Below are 19803 nucleotides of genomic sequence, written 5' to 3'. Positions count from 1 at the left end.
ACTCTCATTCACTGCTGGTGGGAAAACAAAATGGTACAACCGCTTTGGAAGACAGTTTGACAGTTTCTTACAAAGCTAAATATGGTGTTGCCACACAATCTAAAGATTGCACTCCTAAGAATACCCAACTGCTTCAAAAACTTATGTCCACACAAAACCTGCCCACAAATATTCCTAGCAGTTTTACTCATAATTAACAAAAAGTGAAAGCAGCCAGGATGTCCTTCGACAGAAGAATAAATAAACTGTAGTACATTTATATAATGGAACACTCTTCAGTGATAAAGGCAAGAAACTATCAAGCAATGCAAGGACATTGAATCTTAAGTTTATATTGCTAAGTGAAAGGCTACATGATGCATGATGTCATTTATATGACAGGCTGGAAAAGGCAAAACTTTATAGAAAGTAAACAAATTGTGGCTTCTATGGCTTCAGACATGGAGGAAGATTAAATAGGTAAAGCACAGGGAATTGTTTAGGGCAGTAAAACTATTCTGTATGATACTGTAATGATGGATACGTGATACTATGCATTTGTCAAAACTCATATAACTTTACAGCACAAGGAGTAATATTTAATATGTGCAAATTTTAAAAATCATTTAAAAGGTTAGGGTATCCCAGGATAGAATGCATACAGTGACAAAATAATTTGACTGTATAATAAATGTATGAAATAACTTCAATGAAGCGGGTGGCAGAGCAGAGGCAGGTGAGGAAGGTGCTGACTTAACTAAGAAATGAGTGGAGTGGAGAAACTGAAGGCAAGGACACGGCACACAGCACTCTGTTCTGCTTGGTAACGTCTGTTTCCCACGGGGGGCCCAGGCAAACAGTTTAAACCACTGTAAATGTAAATGGGAATTAGATGGTTAAATAAATAGGTGGCAGATGGCACAAGCCATATTTCTTACTGCTGGGAGTGGGAGGTTACAAAGGAGCGAGGAGAAAGGACTGGAATGATCCATGTGATAATGAATTAGAGTTGGAGAAATCAGTATGAACTCATGCTTAGCCACATAGATTCAGATGGTTGCATGTGTGTGTGTGTGTCTGTGTGTGTGTGTGTACTTACAGATATGTGTATATGCACAGGTTAGGGTACACGCATATATTTCCTTGCTATGACAGATGACAGGGCTTAAGATATCCTAGCAGCAACTGCACGCCTAGCACCCAGATCTTGCTAATGCCATTCTTTCATCAAAGGAACCAAGAATCCTTGGCAAAATGGCTGACTCTGAGACTAGAGCAGAGAATATATGTGCAACTACCTGTGCCACAGGTAAAGCAGTGCTCAACAAAATAGTACAAAGCATAGTGCTTCAAGTGTGTCAAAGGAATACAGGAGCCAGCAGAAAAGAGCTCCCAGTGGCCAAAGCTGGAACAATTTAAGCATAAAATTAATACGGTAGTATTGGATTATAACCCAAAGTATACAATAAATATCCATGAGTGTATAGTGATATAAAAAATGACCAAATAAACCAATCAACAAGGGAAAGGAGACAAATCCCCCATGCAGAAGAATTCCAAACAATGTAGCTATTCTGCTATCAAGAAGCTGGAGCCTAGTTCCTTTCTCCTTAAGTGTGGGCTGTGTGCATGCTGACATCCTTCCAGAGTTCAGTATGGAAAGCCGGGCAGGAGTTGGGGGAGAGTGACTTTACAGTGGAGAAACTTGCAAACCCTACCTCAGCCAGATGATCAAGGTCAACATCAACAGTGATAAGTCATACTAATACTATATATTCTTGATATGATGTGATGAAAATATGGTCTTCTCCAAACCCCAAGCCCCAGTCTAACATTGAGAAAAACATTAAACAAATCCCAGTAAAGGGACATTCTACCAAATACCCAACTTACATCCCTTGAAACTGTCAGTCACCCAAAACAAGGGAAGTCTGAGAAACTGACAGCCAAAGGGAGCCTAAGGAGACAAGGTGACTGAACGTGAAGTGGTTCTCCTGGATAGAATGGTAGAATAGAAAAAGCATATTAGGTAAAAATGAGGGAAATCTAAATAAACTATGGACTTTTTTTTTTTTTTTTTTTTAAGAGACAGGGTTTGCTCTGTTGCCCAGGCTGGAGTGCAGTGGCGTAATCATAACTCATAGCAGCCTCAAATTCCTGGGCTCAGCCGGGCACGGTGGCTCACACCTGTAATCCCAGCATTTTGGGAGGCCAAGGTGGGCACGAGGTCAAGAGATTGAGACCGTTCTGGTCAACATGGGGAAACCCTGTCTCTACTAAAAAAAAATACAAAAATTAGCTGGGCATGGTGGTGCATGCCTGTAGTCCCAGCAACATGGGAGGCTGAGGCAGGAGAATCGCTTGAACCCAGGAGGCAGAGGTTGCAGGGAGCCGAGATCGTACCACTGCACTCCAGCCTGGCGACAGAGTAACACTCGGTCTCAAAAAAAAAAAAAAATTCGTGGGCTCAAGCAATCCTCCCACCTTAGCCTCCTAAGTAGGTAGGACTACAGGCAGGCACCACCATGCCTGGCTAATTAATTTTTTTTTTTTCCAGAGACAAGAGGCTCACTGTGTTTCCCAATTTGGTCTTGAACTCTTGGTCTCAAGTGATCCTCTTACCTTGGCCTCCCAAAGTGCTGGGATTACAGGTGTGAGCTACCACATCCAGCCTTAAACTATGGACTGTAGTTGGTGATAATGAATCAATATTTGTTAATTAAGAAAATATTCTTACAAATAAAGATAAAGATGCTTTCAAATGAGAAAAAATTTAGAATTTGTAGCCATCACAACTGCTTTAAAAGAATTTCTTTAAAAAGTTCTTCAGACAGAAGAGAAATGATACCAGAGGAAAATTAAGAACATCAGGAATGAAGGAAGAGCACAAGTAATGTAACAAAAATAATTCCAGAAATGGGAAGGGATGCGTGAAAAGTAACTTTGACGAGATGCAAATAGCTATTTTTTTTAAAATTGCAAAAAAAAAAAAAATAAATTATTGCAGAAGAAATTCATTCTACCTTATGGTTGAGACGATATTAACCAATTTTTAAAATCCTTTAAAAATTTAATTGGAAAAGGAAGAATATGAAACTACATATACAGTGCAAACTAAATTTTGTTTCTATTTGTATACATGTTTTGATATGTTAACTATATAAACACACAGAACTCTGGGAGGTAGCATGTATGGAATGTTTTTTAAAACACTTACATTTCCAAATATCCAACATATTTGGAAAGTATTATATTTATGATTGGGAAGAACTAACCATTATTTAAAAAAATCCACTGTCTTGCTAGACGTCATTTTAGACTCTTGGCAGAAACACCTTTTAGGCACAGAATATAAACATCAGTGACTCATCTGAATGTAAATTTGGCTCACAGACTTTAAAGACTTAAAAACGTAGATTAAAAAGGAACAATTCCTGTAATAGTCTAGGAAAAATGAGATTGCTTACGTCATGTACTGTTGAAGCACCCACATCTAAGTAGCTCAAAAGACTTAAGATCAAACCTTGCTACTCTCCACATCATATATGTTAAGAAGATGGTGAAAAAGAAGACTTTATTCTGATTAGATGGAATGCGTGGACTTTCTAAAGCACAATGCTCATTGCAATCACAGCTACGGCAAAATGTGATGTCAACATTATTCTCATAAGTGCATCTGTCCAACTTCTTCATAAACAAGGGATGAAGACTAGCCTGAAATGAGATATTGATTGCATTATGATGTTACCTGAGTACATCAATAGAAGGGGGCAGGATGTTTTTTAGCAGTCAGCGGAATGCACATCACTGGGGAAGAGCAATGACCAGCTCCCACTTCCCATCGTTCCTCCTCCTTCTGGGCACAGACCTCCTCAACATCAGAGCTGTGTATCCCACCTACACTGGCTCAGAGTGGAGGCGGAGGGGCCATGTGGCCCCCCATAGGCCAGCCAGAGTCCTTCCCCCAGGCTCTCTCACTGTGGCTGCTGGGGAGGAACCAGGAGCTGTTGGTGGCCATGTTTTTAGGCTGGGGAAACAGAAACAAGAGGTAGAGCCCTCAGCTCTCATCAGCCCAAGGCTGGCTCCACACTGTGATCCCCCAAGTTCCTCTCTTGTTGTTTTTTTTGAGACAGGGTCTGTCTGGCTCTGTCACCCAGGGGAGTGTGGTGGTGTGATCTTGACTCACTGCAGCGTCTGCCCCTCAGGCTCAACCCATCCTACCACCATGGTCCCCTGAGTAGCTGGGACTACAGGTACATGCCACCATACATGGTTAATTTTTGTTGTTTTTTTTTGTGGTGACAGAGTCTCACCACATTGCCCAGGATGGTCTTGAACTCCTGGGCTCAAGTGATCCTCTTGCCTCAGCCTCCCAAAGTGCTGGGATTACAGGCATGAGCTCCCACCCCTGGCCTCTTGTTTGCCTTTGAGGTGGCTTGATCTAGGTTTCTGCCACCTGTAACTTGGAAGTCTGGAGTTAGATAGTAACCTAATAACTCTGTAGCCTTGTGAAGAGGAAAAATGTTGGGGTGGGGGTGAATAATGAAACTTTTTTTTTCCTGCAACCATAACAGATGAAATGAAACAGTGTTGTCTCAGAAATCCTTCCAGTTCAGGTGACAAGCCTCTTACAGCGTGTATTTTGGTATTTTGGTACTTAACTCCAATCTTTCTCAGCACCATATTCTGAAATAATTATTTGTTTACCTATCTCTCTCTGCCATTAGGTGGTTTGCCCTTTGAAGTCAATAATTCATTGTATTGGACTTTTTGGACCTTGTATCTCCAGAGCCTACATGGCACATAGTAGAAACTTAATAAATATTAGTTAATATAAAATGGATTAAATAGGGCTGGGCGAGGTGGTTCACACCTATAATCCCAACACTTTGAGAGGCTAAGGCAGGTGGATCATCTGAGGTCAAGAGTTCAAGACCAGCCTGGCCAACATGATTAAACCCTGTATCTACTAAAAAATACAACAATTAGCTGGCCATGGTGATAGGCACCTGTAATCCCAGCTACTCGGGAGTCTGACGCAGGAGAATGGCTTGAACCCGGGAGATGGAGGTAGCAGTGAGCCAAGATCACACCACTGTACTCCAGCCTGGGTGACAAAGCAAGACTCTGCCAAAAAAATAAATAAATAAAAATAAAATATAGTCATTTTTCCTACTATCACAAAATTACCTCACTCCTTCAAACTTTATTAATTAGAAATTTGTGACTAGGCTAGAAAAATTAATTTATCCAAGGAAAAAGGGGGGTTATTAGCCCATTTAGTAGTGTAAGAAACTGTAAAAAGAATGATTGAACTAATTAAGAGAATAAATTGTTTCAAGCAGGCCATAGTCATTTAAAGTCATTGTTTCATATAGAAATAATTTGTGGGCTAAGTTGCAAATAACATCCCTCTACCTGTTCATTAAATTAGGTCCCTGAGGATGTCTATTAAATAATGCTTTGTTAGCCTGGTTCACTTACTGTTTTTACTTGCAATATTACATAAACCAGTCTTTTATTAATTTATAAGGTAACACCTGAAATCATATACAGAGTTGACTTATAAATATAAATGATCTTAAATCTACAACATATAATAGAGGGCCAAAACAAACCTGGTAAAATTCATGCTGATTTGTGTCTCATTATTTCATTTCTTTCAGACACATTTTAATTTCATTCATGCTCCGGGCACATTCTCCTGAGAACAAATCCCCACCATCTATCTCATTATCACTCTCTAATCTAATGTTTATCATTATTAGCTATTGACTGGACCCAGGTACACTGCAAAAGTCTAATCACACTTCATTCTTGGATACTGCCCAGTCCAGGGACCTTCAAACCAGGTCTCCAGTCCCACTTTACTCTAATCCCTACCTCCCTCAGGTGATGACAGTTGCATCCTTCCATGTGTTCAGGCCAAAAGCCCTGGAGTCACCCTTGAGTCCCTTCTCTCTTATGTCATATTTAATCCTTCAGAAAATCCTATGGACTCTATTTCCAAAATCCATCTAGAGTGCAACACTTCCCACCCCTCCACTGCCACTCCACTATCATCTCTAGCTTTCCATGAAGTACACACAAGTTCCTAGGACTCAAAGAATTTAGTGACACTGCTACTTAAAACTAATGCCCTCCTCACCTTCCTATTTTTGTGAATGAGTTTTCCTAGTGCTCGTATACATAAAAACCAAGAAGAGGAATGAAACGGTGGCAAAAGGCTATTTCCTATAGGTACATGAATTGACTTTTTAAAATAATTCATTTTTTAAAACACTTGCCAAGTCGCCAGTGATGCATTTCTAATAGTAATTTAATGTTTAATAATTTTGTACAGAAATTTGTAAAATATTTTGTTTTGATAATTGTATATAACTACTTATTGTCATAACTCAATCTAGAAGAAAAATTACAACAAGGACCTATGGTCACAATAAATTTGAAAATACTAATATTTAAATGTAAGTACATATTTTTAATATATGTTCAGTATGAAGGTGATCCATAAGAGACTTTCAATCACAAACATATGCTAACATGAAACTACCATGTTAACCCTGGGCAGCTCATATTTGGACAGTTAACATGAGTGAAAAATAATCTTCTATTTAAGATGCTGCTGTGTTTGAGTCTTTATTATTGTAGCTGAACTTGGATGATAAAGTCATCTGGCCTGGAAGACAGACAATCCGTTACAAGAGAATAAAATTCTATGGAGGAAATAGAATGGGAATATAATTTAAACAAGAAAAAGAAACAATATAATGTAACTATTAAAAACCTTGTTCATATATTTTTTTAAATGGCGAGCAATAAATTATTTCTCACCATGTGTGGTCTAATATACAGTATGCATTCCATAAATACTTGCTGATTAATAGAGTCATTCCTCGAGAAAATTTGTTTAATTTACAGGACTGGAACTCAACCTTCCATACGGACTTGCAGACCAGACTGCTGCATTTAGCAAAGTCAAATATCAACACTATGTGAGAATGGAAGCCTACATATGTGTACATGTGAACAGATGAATGAGTGAATGAGCTGGTTATTTTGATGGTTCCAAAGTACTAGGAATCTTACAAACAAAAACAACATTTACTACTAATATTTCCACTTTTCATCCAAACATCTTGTGCCGTGTAACTAAAATTCCAAGTTTAGACATGCACAAACATGGGAATGACCACCAGAGGGAGCCCACGTGTTTTTCTGAATATGCCAGACACGAAATTGAGAAAAAGGAAGAGAACACACACAAAATATAAAGCTGGGGGTAGGCGGGTGGGGTGGTGCAAGGAGGGCCGGGAAGGGGAAGGGGAAGCATTACCTGTTTCAGTCATTTAGGAGACTGTTATTGAATGACAGACCATTTATGCATCTATGTTACAAATCCTTTTACTAGGCAGCTGTTCGCTGCAATGCTTTGACACTTATAAAAGGAGTTAAATGTAAGATTTAAAAATCTCGCATACCCTAAAACTAGCAGGTCCTGGGTGGGCTGCTGTGATCACATCCATGACTCTCCGTTCTGCCCCAAACAAGCCAGCTGCCTTTTCCAGCTTATCTTTGTGTTCCTGCTTTCACTCTCTATTCTGGTTCATCTTTGTGGTTAGCTTTGGAGGAAGGTTTGGGTGTGGCTTCCTCACTTTGTTTGGGATTGGACTATCGAATTACAGCACCAGAGGAGCACTTGGTGTGACTTGGGAATTTCTGATTCTCCTGTCTGAGCCAAGTTATAAGGACAGTTAGATGAATGACTTTCCATTTGTTGTCAGGAAGTCTTCCCAGAACTGAGAATTGAACCAAGTGCTAACAGGATGCAAGAGGACCTCTCTAAGGCTTTCCAGGCCCAATCTCCACTTAACCCAGGACCCACAGGCCTGCCTCAGAGAGTCCCCGCAAGATAGAAAAATATCCTGGGACTGAGGCTGTAGAAACAGGGTGTGATCTTGTCTAGAATTATGCTCCATGTAAGCGGAATAGAATGTTTTCTATTTGAGAGCAGTGTTGAGTTTTGGAATCCCCTCCCATGTGCCCTCCACCCCCCACCCCTTCCTGGCTTGATTTTACTAATCCTTTTATTGTGGTAGGTCAGATCACCATTTACCAGTGAGGAAACTGAAGCTCCCAGAAGTGAGTGACTTGTCACTGGCTATTAAGTGTCAGGGATGGAAACTGACAAACATGCGCTTCCGGGGACATGGATTGTAACAATGAATGAGTATTGAACCCCATCATACGAATGCCTTTGGAGACAGAAAGAAAATTATTGTCTTCCTTTTCCCTCAAACTACAATTGAGTGAAAAGCACAACAGAAGTGAATTCAATGACTTAGCTCTTGTTTTACCCAGAATTTTCATGGTATATTTTCCCAAGTTTCTTTTCTGTCTGGATGGGGTAATCATAAATCATGTATGCAAATAAATTAGCACAAACAAATTGAATTCCACAGGCTTAGGTACTGGGCTGAATGCAGCTAACTGCTAAATTTAACATGCTTATTAATGCCTTGAATATGGAATCAAATCAAAAACATTCTTATCAAATTTAACAATGATACCCAATTGAGTGGGGGTGGCTGGCAGTTAGGAGAACTAGTTTGAAATTTAAAATGACCTTGACAAACAGAAAAGGAAAAAGAGGGCAAAATTCAATAGAAAGCTTTGCAAAGTAATTCATTCGAAAGAGGGAAAACAAAAGAGAACAACAGAAACGAGGGAGTATTGACTGGGCATTTATAACGGAAAAGGAGCTGGAGGTCAGAGTGAACAATAGCCTCCAAACGCAATCCAGTTCTGTCATTTTAAAAAAGAAGGCATGATTTTGAGAAGTACAAATAGGGGGAAACTCAAGCTAACTCCCCCTCCAGACTCAAAAGAGATCAAGCTCTTTGGGGAGGGGTGAGAAAGGTGTTTTATCGGGACACTGAAATGCCTGTGGCTTGGAAGCCAGGTTTTTATAACTTTGAAAGGGATCCTTAGAAAGAAGAGGGCCCAAAATAATTCAAGTTTTTTATTTTAAGCTGCTAAAATGAGCCTGAAACGAGAAGATTCGGGTACTCTTTTCCTTTGTTTATGCAATGCTCTCACCCTGGCATATGGTTTCCCTTCCACCTGGGTAGCACCCACCTTCCATCAAGCATCCACCTGGCATTGCCTCCTCTACGGTGCCCCTTTGAACCCCTTCCCTTCTTCCTAACGACAACTTCACAGTCCCACTATGTGTCTCCACAGAGCAGATCCCAGAGGCCAGCACTGGCTAAGTGCTTGGCATATATTATCTCATTAATCCTCTTGAACACCTTCGGGGGCAAGACACTACTATTCTTCTTCTTCTGTAGATGAGGAAACAAATGAGTAAGGCAGTTAAGTAACTTGTTCATGTTCACATGTTAGAAATTGGCAAAGCTGGAAGTTTAACTGAAACCCAAAGAGCTCCTCAATCTCCGTCCTAAGGCTACATGAGTACCCACAATGCTTCACTGTTCTTATCGTTCACGTGTGCTTCCGTCTGCCCGGCTGCAGTGGCGTATTTTCATAGTCCACTATGAGGGCCTGAGATGGATCAATAAATGTTCATTGAATTAAAGGTTTTCAAGCAAGAAGTGGTATATTCCACAGGTATGTCTGAGTTATTCTTTGAAGGGAAATAGAAAAGAAAACTAAATTAAAATAAAAAGGATTTAGACATTTATAAAAACTGGCAATAGGAATTCTGAATAATTCTGGACCATAAGGTGATTTGACCATTTTCTTTTCTGAAATTTTTAAAGAATGGAAATTGTTATATATATATACAATTTATACATGTATAAATACATATGCATGTGTCTATATATTATATATATCTGAGCATTTATGTGTCAAGTATCTTCAATGCAATGTCATCTAAAGGTAAAGAGGGTGACTACAGAATATTTAATATCTGTGGACTCAGGGAGCCTGCCTGACACAGAATTGTTGGTAGAAGAGAATCTAAACCCTAAATTACATGTCAACACTAGATTAGTTTATCCAGTCTGAGAACACTACAATTTTCTCTCCTAACCAGAAGACATATTTTGCAAATAATTTGTTCTGTTTTTCAAAAAGAGAACAATACAAATTCAAATATATCAAGCATAAGTGATACTATCGATTTTATTCTCACAGTTAATTGAGATAATGTGCTAGCAGCCCAAAGTAACTGGTGATGAAGATAACTGCCTTCAGTGCAGGAGAAAATATTTCTGAAGACAGCAATATACTCTCCCACAACTTGAAAGCAGCAGCGCCTACATTACTAATAACATGACGTCACACTCCTCGCTCCCTGCTGACAGTGGAATGATTCTGAACTGCATCTCAAGGCCGTGCAATGTTTTCAAGTGAGAGCAAGAAACTGTTGGCTAAAGAGAAACTCATTTCTTCTGTTATTATCATTTAACCATCGAACATTACACAGGTTCTCTTAAATATCTTGCCCAAATCAAATTCTGATTACTGAAAAGATGGAGGGAACATATTCAAAGCAGGGCCGCGCAGCGTATCTCAGCAGCAACCCTAGAAAATCGTCAGCATGGCAGCAGCATTAAAAAGTTCTGTTTCATAAGAGAGACTTAAAAAATTGCAAAGAAACAAAACATAGAATATTAAAACAATTACCAAATGTAATTCACAGTATTATAAAAATGATTCTAAAATAGAGCAATGAACCACAACCTGAAAACACCCCAATGAACCACCACCCAATACATCTCCTTTCACCAACAAACTCACAGCAAGCAGGTCCTAGGAACAATGTTGAGAGCATTCAGATGCAACCAACACGTGGCCTAACTGACAACAGAAGGATCAGAGTTCTAGAGTATTAGCTACATTTCCTATTTACCATTTAGATGGATGACAACTACACGTCATCCTAAAAATGCGATGTTTTTACCGCTGCAGAAGCTAGAAACAGAGATGGCATTGCTAGCTTTTGTAAGAGTTGAAAAACAGATGGAATAAAAAGCAGAAAGAAATTCAGCAAGGACACTCTGCCCCATAAAATGCACAACTCACAAGTACAAAAACAAACATTTCTTCAGAGACTGGAGAGCTGAAGTTGTCCTTGGCACCTTCGACAAGAAGTCTTGGTGTTTTCTAGGAGGTGGGGCAAAGTAAGTCCTGGCTGAGGGGCTACACTTTCTAATAGGCCAGCTTATGAAAGCAGTATTTACACACTACACAACTCACAGGATTGGGCCAGCACTGCTAATCTAATCTTCATTTGGGCGATAAGCAATGCAATGTGTCCTTCAAAATCAGGACAAGCTGCATCAAGATTTTCAAAGCTTCAGCATTTTGTGGTTTCACCCTCCTATTAGAGTTTTGTACCCTGGCCGGTTACACATAAGTTTCAGAGTGGTAATGGCACTGGTGAGGTCACTGGTACCCTGGAGCAGAGGGACACACTGGTGACCCTGGCTAAGGTGTCTTCATGAGCTCTGGGGCTGTATCAGTCATGTTGTAAAGCAGGGTTTTAAACACTGTGTTCCACAGAAAACAGTTTGAATTCAGTTGGTCTTCAAAAGGTAAAGTTGAAAGGGTTTATAGAGCTTTATGGGATTTTCTTTGGTCAAAATAATCCACTTGGTTTATTGGCTCCATGGTTGTTTTTCTTTTCTCTTTTTTTCTCCTCTCTCTCTCTTTCTTTCTTTTTCTTCTTGGAGATAGGGTCTTGCTCTGTCACCCAGGATGGAGTGTAGTAATGTGATTATGGCTTGCTGTAGCCTCAACCTCCCAGGCTCAAGTGATCCTCCCACCTCAGCCTCCTGAGTAGCTGGGAGTACAGGTGTGCAACATCAGCTAGTGTGTGTGTGTGTGTGTGTGTATATCTGTGTGTATATGTGTGTATGCATGTGTATGTGTGTGTGTTGTGCATGTGTGTATGTCTGCGTGCGTGTGTGTGTGTGTGTGTGTGTGTGTGTGTGTGTGTGTGTAGAGACAGAGTCTCACTATGTGTCCAGCCTGCATGGTTGTTTTTCTAATATTTTTCTCGATATCCTATAGGTTCCAGGGTCCTGCATCATCTAACATTAAATGATATCTCTATCAATTATAATAAATAGTGGATAAAGTAATCCAGCAAGTAGCTGCCAGTCCATTTGTTTCTAAAAAGGTGCAATTTATGAAAAGGAATTTATTTTTGTGCAAGGTGAGCTGAGTCTGAGTATAAAAAGTAGCTGGCAAAGCAGTCACAAACGGCACGTGTTGATGTCAACATATATGATGAAAAGTTAAACATGGTGATTAACAAAACAATGAGGAGAAGCTGGAAAGGAGAATATATTTTTTTCCACAAAGAATCTGTTTGGACACTGAAACAATAATCTAAATGCTTTTATTGTTGTTTTGAAACATAAGGGGAATATACTATTGCCCAGCATGTAGTTAAAGAAAGTAAAGGATAAAAGACACCATCACAAGACAACTTGTCTCCTACAAAGGAAACATTTTCCATTAACGCGACTTTAAGGCTCTTAGGTTCCTTTTTATCTTTCTAGATCTTCAACTCTGCTCATGAATGCCTTTCATCTCATTTGCTATACTTTGACTGATGGCATTGGAGAACTTTCCTAATAACACATGGTGAGGATACATCTACTCTTTGTGCTAATAGAGAATTCTCTGTTTGCTGGAGAATGTGACCTAGAATAGCCTAGACAAATACAAATAAGCATGTACTACTACTGGTATTAGGGAGACGGCCTGGCCTGTTCCCCAAATCTTTCAGAACAACATGTTAACAGTTCATTGTATCTGACAAACTCACTGTTCTGCAAACTTTAAATGCCTATTTTGTCACCAAGTGAGCTACATGATGACAGCTGTTAGGCCCCTGCTTGGAGTCCTGTGCCTGTTGTCCCACTGCAGGGGGTCCCACCTAAAGGTCACCGGGTGCCCAAGAGCGACAGCGCTTCCTTTTGAAGCCTAGAACATTTCAGCCCCCCCAGGGCTTGGACATTCTGTGTGAGCTCCCCACATCACTGACAGTCTCTTGATGAGGAAGTACAAGGCCTTTTTATTATCTTTATTTGGGAAATCATTTGTGTATTATGTGTTGTAGGATGGATAATTTGGGACATCCATATCCAAAATGGTGGCAAGATCAGTTTGTTGCTTTAGAATCTTTATAAGCCTGATTATCTAGAGCTTGACTCAACATACAAAGGTATTTTTTATGACTAAATATCAATGGCAAGGTTCACTGAAGAAGGGACAGCCATAAAAGGCAAAAGGACAGTTACTTTATTAAAGGATAGGATATTTTTCAGAGGTGAAGAGTAGCTAGAAGATGATACAAGGCTAGAGAAAATACTAAACAGAATAATAGTCCCAGCGTTTACTAAGCCTGCCTCCTCTACTTGTCTGTGCTTTCTCCACAGATTATCTCATTCAATATTCATAATTTCCTTTTAAGGTAACATCCGCATTTTAAAGAGGAGATGAGGATGTCTAGACAAATCAAGTAGCTTGGGCAAGGCCACGCAGCGAGGAACTGAAATCCTTTGCTGGACCAAACAAAGTAAATTTTGGTGTGACATTTGAAGTGGCATTGCTAGGTCTTAAACCCAAGTTTGGCCAGGCATGGTGGCTCACTTTGGGAGCCAAGCACTTTGGGGGGCCAAGGCAGATGAATTACTTGAGGTGAGGAGTTCAAGACCAGCCTGGCCAACATGGAGAAACCCCATCTCTACTAAAAATACAAAATTTGCTGGGTGTGGTGGTGCATGCCTGTAATCCCAGTGATTTGGGAGGCTGAGGCAGGAGAATCACTTGAACTCAGGAGGCAGAAGTTGCAGTGAGCTGAGATTGCACCACTGCACTCCAGCTTGGGTGGCAGAGCGAGACTCCATCTCAAAAAACAAAACACAAAAACCAAAAAACAACCCCCCCAAGTTTGTAGTGGTATAGCAGTGAGCTAGAATTCCCAACAAGTCCTTTTAAAACCAACACTATCAAAAGAGGAAGAGCCAAAGAAAGCCAGAGCCTGATATCTGAGAAAGGATACAGAAATCATCTAAACTGAATTCAGAGACTATATCTTCCCACAGACACGGGACTGAAAGCAGAGAAAGACAAGGGTGACAATTCTGTAACACTGCCGCTTGGGTACAGCAATCAAGGGACACAGTTATAAAGTGACACATCTTGAGAGCCAACCAAGCACTGCTTCAGATCAAGCACTGCACACTCCTATCCTTCACCCTTCCATGTTGTTGTGTACATTTAGATGCTAGTTAATAGAATTAATAATATTATTATTTGCACGCAAAGGTATGCCACTAAACCATGACCACTCTTGGAATGTTTGCTATTTATTGGTGAAATCTTTGTCCTAAACCTTCTACTCTTTTACAGAAAGAATACAGTTTTATAGAAACAATTACAGCAATTAATTATTTTCAGTTTCCAAAGAGAAATGTTGACACTAGTGCACTTGGATGTAATTAGACAAATTCATCAACTGACCCTGAATTTCATAGTTTGTATTCCTATTAAGGAGAAACAACTAGTTTTCTACATGCTATTAGGCTAATGATTTGTTTGACTGCCATGTATGCATCATGGGAAAAAGAAAAAAAAACACTTAGCAACTGCAGCATTTGCCCCTGGAATAACCTTTCTTCAGACCAGTTAAAATCAGGGACATGTGATGACCATGTCAGAGCAATCAACATTCTCCCCTTGCTATTTCAAAGTGACTTGCCAAAGATGCCAGAATGAGATTAGAAAAAATATTTATTGCTCTGTTGAATGTGGGTTCAGAGCTCTCTTTGCCGATAGGGTTACCATGATTATTTTTTACCTTATAACAATTTTTAGAAGATAGAGAGAGCAGCTACTTACGTTCTCCTTGTCAGGAATCCCTAAAGGAGGAAAAAGAGACAGAGAGAGGGCATGAGTTGTACAATCAATCAGTAAAGTGGAATTAAAATTTTGTTGAACCCAACCAAGTAAAATTTCAGTGTTTTCAATTTGCATTTCCATGAAAACTTACATAATGCTGCATAGAAATATAAAAATTGACATAATGCTGCTTAAATAAATCAATGAATCAGGAGCAGGGCCACATGCCCAGACACCAAAACCCAGGCTTATTTTGCTTCTACCATATGCTTTACTTTCACAGAGGTTAAAAACCCATCACTGATTCATTTTCACTATGAAAGCAATTAATTTCACCGATTTAGGCACCAGAAGACTCGGAATTTTGGACAGGCACATCAACTCCTAAGCTTTGCCTGCTATGATTTTCTTTGCAATCCACCCCACTTGGCTCCAGTGATTTGAAGCTGGGGCAAGTAGCGCATGAAAGACATTGGAAAACAACTTCCATCGTGAGCAAAGGAAACTCCGGCTCTCTCCGAGTCAAGTCTGAGCATGACAGAGGCCGTTTCCAGGGGTATCTCAGTTTTCTTAGCTAGAAAGCTAATGACTCATCCATTCCCTCATTTGTCATTGATTTATAAACATTGCATGAGTATCTACTACAGGCAGTCCTGTTCCTTTTCACCTCCTTCAGGCTCCTCCCCTGACTGACATGGTAAGGGTGGCTATACCATACTGGGAGGTTCACTGCCCCAGCAGAGCTTAATGCCTCCAGTTTGGCAGGCACAAGTGACCTTATCTAGAGGAGACAGAAGCACAGGTCGTTTTTATGGGTGGCTGGCACCTATTCTCAAACTAGTGGAGTAGTATGAGATGGTTTGCAACCAAAAAAATACAGTAAATCAAAATTCTGAATAAATAGGACATTCGGTTTTTACACAAGGGGCTACACAGGATTTACAATATCAGCATGAAAAGAACTGAGTGCTGGCTGGATACAGTGGCTCACGCCTGTAGTCCCAGCACTTTGGGAGGCTGAAGTGGGTGGATCTCTTGTGCCCAGGGGTTTGAGAGCAGCCCAGCCAACATGACGAAAACCATCTCTACAAAAACACTAGCTGGGCATGGTGGTGCATACCTGTAGCTACTTGGGAGGCTGAGGTGGGAGGACCACCTGAACCCAGGAGGTTAAGGCTGTAGTGAGCAAAGATCATGCCACCGCACTCTAGGCTGGGTGACAGAGTGAAACCCTGACTCAAAAAACAAAACAAAACAAAACAAAAACAAAAAACTTGAGTGCTCATCCAAGTAGGCAGTAGTACAGAATGCAGGAGGAGTGAGGACGTAAGAGACTTTGGAAACATTCCCTGGTTAAAGCTTTGACCCACACCTGGGACCGCACAAGACATAAAAATGCAGGTAGGAAAAAGAGAGGAGAGCTATTCTCTGGAACAGAGAGTATTAACAGGCTCGCCATCACTTCCCAGGTCTGTCAGAAAGAGAAAGTATGGCCTCAAGTTGGCACTCTGAAGCTCACCCTGAATCATCCATCCATCTATCCACCTATCCACCATCCTTCTGAAAGAAGTAGGGTTGACTGTCACAGGACCTTACTTTCTAGCAGGTTCAATAAGATAAATACACAGTTGCACAAATCACCACATATGAGTAGCTGGAAATTAGGTATCTGTAGAGAAACGATACTGAAAAGGTGATTTGAGGCCACACAGGAACATAACAGTTGGACCAAAACGTTTTAATAGTCTTGGAATTTCATGTTCTGTGGCAGGCAATGGATGACCATTGAAAGGTTTGAAGCAGCAGAGGGATATGATCAGGAGAAAGGAGGGAAGGAGACCGTTTAACATTAAAAGATGTTTAGGACATAAACACCAGATGCAATGGCATGGTCCTTGACTGACGTCCAGTTTGAGCAATCAGCAATAAAGACATTCGGTTGGGAGTATTTGAATATGGGTTGGGTGGTGGATGTGATTAAGGAAAATCATGCCAGTTATTAGGTGTGATGATGGTGCTATGGTTATACATAAAAAAGTCTTTATTTTCAAGACTGCCTGGCAATGTATTTGGTGTGACGTGTATATGTGATTGTGATTAGAAGAAAATATGGCAAAATAATATTAAAATGCATATTAATTTACTGCTAAGAAATATACTGAAGTACTAAACTACTGATATCAGTTAAATGAAAGTGATGAAAATAAGGCTGTTAACTGTACCATTCTCTCCACTTTCTGTATATTTGAAATTTTTCATAATAAAAGTTAAAAAATGTCTTGGGGCAATCAAGTCTAGGCTAGACCAAGGGTGAGATAGTGAAGGTTCACAGCCAGTTGAGTCATAAATCCAAAGAGATGAAGCCTGAGGCCAGGTGGCTGCAGAAGGAACTGGGAGGAAGACTGTGAACACGCAAAGGAAGGGGCCAGGCCCGGGTGAGCCTCTGGCCTCCAGGGATAGTGGCGAGAGAAAGGAAGAGTCTAAAGTGGCTGAGGTTTGGAGCCGGGCACAAGAGGAGAACAACGGAGTTGTTGGAAATAGTCCTCTCTGGAGGGGCTGGTTTCTCAGGAATCAGAATCTGTTCCCAAATCTGTTCCTTTATCAACATTTCCAGCTTGACAGGCCAGCAGGACATCCAGGTAGAAAGAGAACCCAAGGTCACCAGGAAAGTTAGGCTTCCCTGGGAGGATGAAACAGGGGTGTTGGTTTGGGAGGTGTCTGTATCAGCTGCTGTAAAGCATTGCCGTGGGAGAAGGAAAGTAAATATGGAGGAGGAAAGGGAAAGAAGCCATGGCTCAACTCTTCACTAACGGGAAGGGAAGAAGTACCTACGGAAGAGACCAAAATGTGAGTGGCCAGACTGAGAGGAGGGAGCCAGGATACCACAGTGGCCCCCGGCAGCCAAGGCGGAATGGAGTCTGCTAGTGGACAATGGGAACGAACAGGTCTGGTTATTGGTGCTACTTGGGAGGCTGAGGCAGAAGAATTGCTTGAACCCAGGAGGTGGAGGTTGCGGTGAACTGAGATCATGTCCCTGCACTCCAGCCTGGTCACTGGTAGCTTTAGAGTGGTTTTTTTCAAGAAGGATGGAGCAAAGCCAGACTTCGAGGAGTTGAAGAGTGACTAGGGGTGACGAAATAATAGCCAATGCTATTTGGGAGCTTTTTATGTGCCTGGCACCCTTTTAAACACTTGACATATTTTGATTCATTGGATCTTTACAACCCTCTGAGGAAACCGAGGCACAGAGAGACTAAGTGCCACTCCAGATGCCACACAGCTGGGAGACAGCCCTGCTGGGACTGCAACTCAGGTGCTTTAATCAGCCAGTCATCCCTAGCTCAGCCAGGAGAGAAAGAAATCAGGAACAAGAACGGAAAGGAAGGACGACCCTGTCCCTCCCACCCTCCTACTCCACAGGAAAGTAGAAGGCAAAGGGGGAGACAGGGTGGAGGCTGCATAGAAACTGTGAAATGAGGGGAGGAGAGTGAGGTTGTTCACTCAGGATCTTGGTCCAGCGGGGAGAAAGATCTCTTGCAGCGAGTGACAAGTCAGTGACGGGGGTGGGAATTCCAGAATCCAGGAAGTGGATGTGAACGGTGACTGGCTGTGGCTCTGAAGATGCAGGCCCTGCCTGCTCCATCACTGGGTCTGCTGGCTGAAGCCCTATAGCTCCAAAGACTCCAGGACCTGGAATCTTGTTACACGTACACACACAAGAGCTTCATAAGGAGACTCATAGATACGATGGTAACAAACGCAAACCGTATTTCCAACACGCATGAACAGATCAAAAGACTCAGGGGACACACGGGTTTCTCTGAGTCTAGTGGAGACCCACTAGAGAAGAGTACCACAGAGAAAAAAATCCTTTCTTTGCTGACCAGCCAGAGACTGGTCTCTCATAAAAGACCTGGGTGTTTTAAATTAAAAACATTTAATGTGTACGATACCCAGTTTCTATATACATACACCTAGTGAAATGATGATGGCAGTTAAACAAATTAACCTGTATGTCGCCTTCCATAGTCACTTCATGTGTGTGTGTGGTAAGAGCATCTAAAATCCACAAAGGCCTGGAATTGGAAGAGGCCATGATTTAGAAGATTAAATAAATGACTCACCCTGCTTCTCCCCTTGATCGATAGAGTCAAAAAAAGCAAGAGGTGGGGCTCTCAGGTATCCAGATGGGACTGAGACAAATACAGTTCGTGCATCCCTTCTTTAAAAGGGCACAGAAAGAACACTGGATTTCACTATAAGATGCAGATAGATATTTTGGGAAAGTATTCTAAGCACGCTGAAGTTCCAGCTGGCACCAGAGCATACCTCTCTCTACCAGCTAAGACTGCAGAATAATACTAGATTGACCATTTCTTTAAAAATATCTCCATTGTGAGCTGGCAGGTTTGTTTATCCCCAAATGAGTCTGCAGACTTACTCCAACAAGCTGGTGTAGGACATACTTTTTGTCACATAAAACACACACCACATGACAAATTTTTAGATACAGAATGTTCACATTTTCCACTTACTGTCATTGTTAGAGCCCGTTTCCATAACACCATAAGGAGGAGCCAGAAGTCCTGCCATATACTGTCGATATTTCTGAAAAGACAAGATTGTAAACTCAACACACAGATATTTACTTGCTTTGAGCATTCATTTATTTACATGTTAAAAAGCAGAAATGCTGGGTGTCAGGAAGCATCTGAGTCTTGTATTTATAGAGCCATGGAATGCGTTCGCCAGGGTCTCTGGGCTGAAATAAAGACGTTGTGTTCTAAACAGGTCTTCCTGAATAAGACTGAATGTGCCCGGGGGCAGGGGTTCTATCTCTGCCAGTTCATTTATGTATTTGTGGCTGTCTGAATTGTGTGGGATTTTTAGCACCCCCTGTACCCCTCCCCAACTCCACAAACACAAGCTCAGCTTTTTGTA

At 41.0% G+C, this 19803-nt stretch overlaps 1 protein-coding gene across 11 annotated transcripts in view; it reads right to left on the bottom strand.

Annotated features, from left to right (window-relative positions):
- Positions 1-19803, bottom strand: part of RAPGEF4 (Rap guanine nucleotide exchange factor 4) — a 368276-nt gene that overhangs the window by 117963 nt on the left and 230510 nt on the right. For 10 of the 11 annotated variants that reach the window (XM_064373398.1, XM_021668976.2, XM_021668977.2 and 7 more), the window contains 2 exons: positions 19398-19470; positions 14863-14882 (listed from right to left, as the gene is read on the bottom strand). In XM_064373398.1, coding sequence (XP_064229468.1) covers positions 14863-14882; positions 19398-19470 — 93 coding nt within the window. Of the gene's footprint in view, positions 1-11031; positions 11051-14862; positions 14883-19397; positions 19471-19803 lie in introns of those variants that run through there. The other variant, XM_012462371.3, reaches the window with a different exon arrangement.

This window comes from Aotus nancymaae, unplaced genomic scaffold (assembly GCF_030222135.1).
Source record: "Aotus nancymaae isolate 86718 unplaced genomic scaffold, 86718_ANA_hifiasm-v0.15.2.pri h1tg000008l, whole genome shotgun sequence".
Lineage (NCBI taxonomy): Eukaryota > Metazoa > Chordata > Mammalia > Primates > Aotidae > Aotus > Aotus nancymaae.
Note: the sequence above shows the minus strand (reverse complement) of the source record. Positions and strands in the feature narration are given on the sequence as shown.